Here is a 7482-nt window from a genome sequence, read left to right as displayed (position 1 = left end):
GTGTGGGCAAGACACTAGCAGCTACAGAAAGAGGGGTGATCTTTTAGGCATGGGCTGATGCAGGTGCCTAAAACCTGGGGGGACATGGGGATCCAAAACACTCCCCACCTGACACGTAGGATTTTAAACCAGCTACGCTCAGGGCCTTTGGAACGGAACTTCCTGGAATCAGTTCTGAACAGCTTAGATAAGTTGACAACAACAGCCTTAGGTGCTTGAGTGACCTCTGTGTACTAGGTAGGATAATGGAAGTGCCCTGCCATCCAGCCTTGGCTGGTCCCTCCTGGTCCATAGTCCATAGACTTAACCTTGTTCCGAAATAGGCCAGGCTACCCCCCCAGTGCAGGGCCAATAGCAATGGGGAAACAAACACCAGAGGCAAGGACTAGAGGCCTGAAAGCAGATTCTTTTACCAGGGGCGCTGACAGAACACGGAGGTTTTCATGTTTAAATCTCTCATTAATTTGATTTTCTAAGATATTCTAAGTGTAAGACTCACTAACACTGTCAGTTTGAGGGGATTCCTGAGCCCACAGGCTGATCACTGGGCAGCTGCTTCTTTGCCCAGGCAGAAGGCTGTACACTGTTTGGCTGTGCATGTCTGTGAAGACAATACATTTACAGGGGCAATTTAAATGAGGCCTAGTCGGAAAGCTTCAAGAAGCACCTGGCCTTGGAGTGAGACCTTTAAAAATACAAAACTAAAAACCCCTTTCTCTCTCCATTTCAGCTTCTCTTGGTAACTTCCAAGGTGGAATGAAACCAGCTACTGCATTTAGAATCTGCTTGTAAGAGTTCTTAGTTGTCAAGGTAAAATGAACGCACCTAGTCCCCACGGTGTAAGAAACCCTGCTGTGCTCCTCCAAGCAGTTGGGGACATTCAGATGTGGATGGACTGCTAAGGAACACAGAGGAGGGGACATAAGAACAGCAGCAGGGGTGGGGGCATGGCCAAAGCCATATGTCTACTGCCTTGTTTCTTTCTTGTGGGAGGAAAACCTGGGCTCCCTGCTGTGTTGGGCATGGGTGGTACTGTAAGGCAGGATAGAGACAGGGGCCTAGGATCACTAGGTAGCCCCCTCCCTAGCTCTTCATCACAGGGGGCCTTTATTTCTTTGTACTTATTTTCTTCTCTATAGAATGGACCTCCAGAGTTTTTAATGAGGTTCCTGACTCTTGTCTACCTCAATGGTTAATTCCTGACTCTTTTTTTCCCCCTCAAGTTCTTGGGTCTTCACTTGGAAACTCCCATGCACAGAGAACACTCCCTATATTAAAGAGAAACTCATGGCTGCAGCCCACATGCTGACCTCAGGCTAGCCAACAGTAGCTTACCTGAGATGGCAACTCTTCTCGAAGTCTATGTAGCGAGTGGTGAATAGTCTGGAAGCTTCCTCATCCTTCCTTGACAGGTCAGAACCCACAAGGGTAGAAACGCTAAGAGTTGCTAGTTTTATATAGTCACACTTGACAAGGATACAACTGAGATAGTAGGCAAGTGTTCGGCCATTTATTCTAAGCCACAGAGGCCACTGCTCTGAGACCCGTCCATTGGAAATGGCTACACATACATGAGAGGCTGGAGGGCGGTACAATGGGAAAACAGGAGAAACATTCACAGCGCTATGCAGCAGTTGCACAGGATACATACAGTCAGTCATCTTAATGTCACAGAACATCCTCACTCAGGACCACCTCATCACATTTAGAAGGCCAGGGTCTTGTTGGTGGGCCTGGTTGGTGGAGTCCAGTGGCACAGAGCACAGCAGCTGCAGAGGAGTATGGCCAGAACCACCATGGAGTGACCCATTCCAGCTTCTAACTTTAGGCTTACAGCATACTGAGCTGAGTCCTTGCCTAGTCCCCTAATTCCTGATTTTTTGTTTGTTTGTTTTTTATTTTTTGTTTTTGTTTTATTTTGTTGGAAAAACAAGCCTGTGGCAGCCACATCCAGATGTGAGCCCCAGGAGGCAGCTGTGCAAAAGTACCTGGTGACAATACAGCAAGGGGTAGGCACCACTGCAGGGCTAACAGCTCCCCCGCTGTCCAGTTAGTAACAGTTTTTACACTTGTTATGTGAGATTTTTCTCCTCTCCAAATGACAATACCTTGAAAACACCATTTAAAATGCAAGACAAATGGCATGAGACAGAAGCTCACACAGAACAACGGTAATTGCATGTTAGTGGTTTGGTCCATACTTCACACTGACATATGCTATAAACGAAAGGCTGTGTAACCATCTGAACAATAAGAACTATACAGAAGCAAACTCAAACTGCTTTCCCTTAACAACAAAAAAGAAAAAAAAAATACCCCCTCATGCATCCCAAAGAACCAAGAGGGGAAACAAAAAACCTCTAAATATTTAAATAAGATTTGAAATCTACCCTTTGAACCAATCTAAACTTTCTAAACACTTTATCTCCCCAGTCAGATAGTCTCAACCTCCCAAGGTGAACAGTTTGAGGTATCTTTTAAATTAGATGGTACTAACAATTTCACCATCTTTTTCTAAAACAACACCAACTAAGCCCATGATGGTTTGTATATGCTCGGCTCAGGGAGTGGCACAATTAGAAGGTGTGGTCCTGTTGGAGTAGGTGTGTCACTGTGGGTGTGGGCTATAAGACCCTCATCCTAGCTACCCGGAAGCCAGTATTCTGCTAGCAGCCTTCAGATAAAGATGTAGAACTCTCAGCTCCTCCTGTACCATGCCTGCCTGGATGCTGCCATGTTGCTGCCTGGATGGTAATGGACTGAACCTCTGAACCTGTAAGCCAGTCCCAATTAAATGTTGTCCTTATAAGAGTTGTCTTGGTCATGGTGTCTGTTCACAGCAGTAAAACCCTAACTAAGACAAAGCCCTAGATGGAAAAGCCCAGAGAGAACCTCGTCTGATCTGGCAGTGCAGTGTGTTCATGTGCCTAAGTGAGGTCAGCTCTGTGATTGGTGGTCGTGTGCATTAGTCCTGTAATAAACACCAGTCGTAGAACCCAGTCACAGGTCTAGAGGGGACTGTAAGCACTGTGGTTGAATTGACACCTCACTCAGAGTTCTGACCACCTTTTCAAAATAAAGACTTTGAAAAGGTCGTGGCATGGGAAATACAAGGGAGGACCCATGCAGGCAACAGACACTGCTGTCTGAGCTAGCCTCGAGGCTTTTGGTGGAAACATTAAAAGGTGAAAGCGCAGACCTAAAGCCCTGAGGCCTGGTGTGTAGTTCTTGGCTGTCAAGCTGAACTCCAGTTTATAGGCGCACACAGGCTTCCCCGGTAGGACTTTACTGCCTGACAAAGTGGCAAACTGATCAACATTCGTGTCGTTTCATCAGGGTGATGAGGAGCCACCTCAACCCAACGTTATTTCAAGGGAAAGAAAAATAAGAGCACTTTGGAAAATGCTTTTCTTCTGCTTTAAAATATAAATCTTTGCGAACAAGCTCACTTATATACAAATATATATGTATTTAAATATTATGAAAAGACAAAGCCAAAGGCCCTTCATTAATGCATATTCTGGTTACTGTGACATATGGTACTATTCTTTTGCTTTAAAGCTCAAATTCAAGCTTTTAAAGGATGTTAAACAAAAATATAGAATGCTTTTAGAATATAACTCTGAGATGCTAAGAAGGCGATGCCTCTCATCACGATGACAAATACCATAGGCCCAGACCAAGAGGAGCAGCCTTTAGCCAGCAGGGCAGTGGGACTCTAGGGCGGTCAGTGGGGACTAATGTGGGAAGGGGTGTCGGCATACAGATCAGTGGTACCACCCACCTTCTGATGTAACATGTTCCCACTCATAACCAAGAGTTTGTCAAATGTGCTCAACAGTATTAAACCTGAGTCCAGAGACTTCCTGCCCAGGCAAAAGTGCTGCCCTTCTGCCTACTCACAATGCCACTGGTAATAGCAAGTGCCATTATTCTTGAGTAGTTCTTTGAGAATGTCTTGTTTACACTTTACCTCTGTCTAACTGCCTGGTGTGACCAACCTGGGACATCTGAGACCTCAATATACTTTTCCAACTTCATAATTTTTGTAACTTCATGAATAATTCAAATAACTAAACGAGAAACACATTATGTTGACTGGCCTTTTATAAAGTGATACAAAATTTCAAGTACTTATTCTAAAACCATTGTTGCTATGGTGGAGACAGCCAGGTGGCTCACTAAATGCTTTCCCTTGGAAACACTAAGACTGAAAGATGCTCTTCATTCACCAAGTAGGAGAAACTCCGCATGTGCAGTCTCCCTACCTCCCAGCACGGCTGTCCTCACTACGGGTACCAGAGCTGTGGTTTCCATAGCACAGCAAGAAAAGTCAAGTGTACACCCAAGAGGATGACAGATTTGTCAATTTTTTCCCCAGAGGAGAAACGAGCCAAGCACTGTGCCAGCCCTCATGCCTGGTGGACGAGGTCAGTGCCTGGACACCGTGAGCACCAGCATGCATTCCCCGTGGGTTAATGGAGATACCAGGCAAGTAGAAGATTCACAGTATCACATGCAGAGCTGGTTTTCTGATACATAATTTCCCATCACTAGCCACATGGGTAAGGAGAGAGGAAAGGGCAGAGCCATGGAAACCTTGGTCAATCTGTGGTAGGCACCCATGATTTTCATCACTGTCAACTTTCAATCTCTGGGCACTCCTAAGGATGGGCCGTAGCTGGGATATGACCAGCATGGTATGTAGGGCCACCCAACAGTGTAAAGTGTTCTACTGAAGGTCTGACTTCGTCTATACAAGACTGGGAATCCACACAGGCTTGCTGGGAGTCTGAGCTTCCCCAATAGTGCATTTCCATTCCTTGGGCAGTCATGCTCCAGCTCAGACAGACTTACTTCTATTACTGATTTACAACACACAGTTCTCTGCAACTTGCCAAGTGGCTATAGATCCTAGCATCCAACCACACCATTGATCTTTGAATATTTTACCTCTAATTCCCTTTTCAAAGCTCTGTGATGGAGCGACCACACAGAGAAAAATTGATAGCAGTAATAGTGGCCAGACTGAAGCTAGGTGGCCTTTCTCGGACCAGGTTAAATCACAGTGGTGATGACGCCCTGGAGAGAGTTCTGCTCTCACATTGCAGCCAGCCACCAGGGGTGTGGCTGTGTGAGGTGCACACCAGGCCTTCCCAGTGCCAGAGAGCAGAAGCGGCTTGTCCTAGGAAGCACTCTGGGTCGCCAGTGCTAAGTGTGGTTGGGGCCCAAGAATGGTGATTATTACTTCTTCTGTGAAGAGAAGCAACGATGCCAGGAAAGGAACTGCTTCTCTAGGAACAGAACAAAACTAACAGGAGGACTGCATTTCATTCAAGTCCTCTGTGCCAGGCAACACCTGTTAGGCAAGAAGTGGGCAAGGTACTGTGGTGGATGGCATGGAGAGGGTAGGGCGAGCAATCTGCCTGTTTACCCAGAAGGCCTCTCACCTGGCAATGACGTGACATTCCTGACAGGTGACTATGGTGAAGGGCTTGGAGAGGCTGGCCAATTTCTGGACACAGGCTTGCCACTACTGTTAATCCTATCTTGATAGCCCGAGGGAGTCCTTACTGTACCTTCTCAAGCTGAACTGATTATTCCCTTTGGAGGATTCTGTTGCTTTCTTAGTACCTCTGTTTAGATCACACGCTGGCTTCATAGCAGAGTATACATGAACATAAAGATGCTTAAATACCTGGTTTTTAAAGAGAAACTAAATTATGAATGGTGAAGAAAGCAGAATTCTAATCTTAAAGTAATACATGTTCACATACAGAGGCAATGCCATGTAGAAAGATGCACCTCCAAGGCACTTCCTTCTGGAACACAGACATTTCTGTTTGTCTTTCATGTTATGAACGAAGGAAAGTTGCCAAAAACAAAACAAAAAAATAATAATAAAATTAAAAAATCCCAAGTCCCCATAGTCCAAAACACAAAAGGCTCGAAAGACTCTCACTGAATTCTGAGATGCAGGCACTGCAGGGTGAGGCTGGTCACAGGACCTGTGTCCTGGCTGATGGTCAGCAGAGGCTGCTGCAGCATTTTCTAGTGTGGATGGCAGAGAACGCCAGAGCAGAGCTGCAAGGGACTTCCGACAATGTACCTGCTCCCTCCAGGTGACTCAAGAGGCCAGCTGTTGGACACGCATGGTTTTCCAACTCTTATCCCAAGCCATGAAAGAGAAACACGGCACAAACTGTGATCATCCTCTGTGGCAAGAGGCAAGCGAGGCCGGTGGTGGAAGTCTCGAGAAACGAGAAGGACTGTCTGTACATGCTGAGGCAAGAACGAGGAGACCGCTTGACGAGAACGCAATACCTTCAACAGATGTTTCTCTCTTTTTCTGACAGAGAAAGCAATGAACACAACACACAGCTGAAATATAGAAGCGTAAACATCCACACAGATTTTCCAATATACTCAAAATAATGAATGCAGCACAGCCAGGCTGTATAAACCATTTGATAAAAAAATATCTTCTTTTCTGTGGTATGGACGACTGAAGAGTCCTGGGAGGGAATGGCTTTCACTAGATTGCGGTAACAGTGGCGGAGGACCCACACTCGCTGGGAGCCTCGGTCTCTCTTCTTGCTCATCCAGAAGCTCTCTTTCCTCCTCCCGGGAGGATGCTGGACTCAAGTGCTTCTTCAGGGACACTGTCTCCTAGTCCCTGGGCGAGTCATCATGACACCACTGGGGTCATGTCCCACAGCTGCAAAGGAGAGCGAGAAGCCAAGGATGAACTAAGAGCCAACTGTACTGGGGATGAACAATGCTCAGAACGGGCTCAATTCAAAGTGCTGTTTTGGTTTTGTTCCCAGTTATCAAGCAAATGCACATAGCACTAGCCTGACTTCTATATAAGGGCGGCTGACATGTTGCTCCCAAGCTAAGGAGGATAAAGGCATATCAGGTCCACGGAGGGAGAGAGAGCCGGCACACGCCTGGGTGACCTTCCAAACAATTCTCTAAGACATCAGAAAGAAGTGCCAGGCCTCCAAGTTTGAACTTAGCTTGAAGTCACTTCTAACAACTTCATCCTACTGCTGCCTCTAAAATAGGACAGGGTGACAAAGAGTCCACCCCTCTGTCCTGGGCCTCTGCTGTGACCTGCCACAAACTTCACAGGCCTGGATAAGCACTCTTGAAGTAATTAAGCTTGGTAGGAAAAAGGCTTATGCATCACTTGGCCACTGATTCCAGGTCTTCCTTCCAACCAGCATCCAGATCAAGACCACCTGCTTTACCAAGCTTCAAGAACGGCACACCTCCCTCTGTGGGTCCTGATCACTGTCGCTCACATGTCACTCCCGTGACTTCTGTGTATGGGACTCACTCTCTCATGTGTATCCACATGTGTGAGAGTTAACTCAAGCATCGTCCCTCAGGGGCCAACTATCTTTTTTTTTGAGACAGCATCTCTCTCTGAGACCTGTGGCTCGTTGATTAAGCTAGGCTGCCTGAGTCCTTTGGGAT

At 46.5% G+C, this 7482-nt stretch overlaps 1 protein-coding gene across 4 annotated transcripts in view; it reads right to left on the bottom strand.

Moving 5' to 3' along the window:
- Window positions 1-1488: 1488 nt before the first annotated feature.
- Window positions 1489-7482, bottom strand: part of Wdfy2 (WD repeat and FYVE domain containing 2) — a 123849-nt gene continuing 117855 nt past the window's right edge. For 3 of the 4 annotated variants that reach the window (XR_003950859.1, XR_383185.4, XM_006519064.2), the window contains exon 11: window positions 1489-6718. Coding sequence is in view for 2 of the 4 variants with exons in the window: in XM_006519064.2 (XP_006519127.1) it covers window positions 6689-6718 (30 nt within the window). In the remaining 2 variants the exon portion in view is untranslated. The remainder of the gene's footprint in view (window positions 6719-7482) is intronic. The other variant, NM_175546.4, reaches the window with a different exon arrangement.

This window comes from Mus musculus, chromosome 14 (genome assembly GCF_000001635.26).
Source record: "Mus musculus strain C57BL/6J chromosome 14, GRCm38.p6 C57BL/6J".
In the NCBI taxonomy this organism is placed as follows: domain Eukaryota; kingdom Metazoa; phylum Chordata; class Mammalia; order Rodentia; family Muridae; genus Mus; species Mus musculus.
The sequence above is the reverse complement of the archived record's forward strand: the minus strand, read 5'-3'. Positions and strand labels throughout refer to the sequence as shown.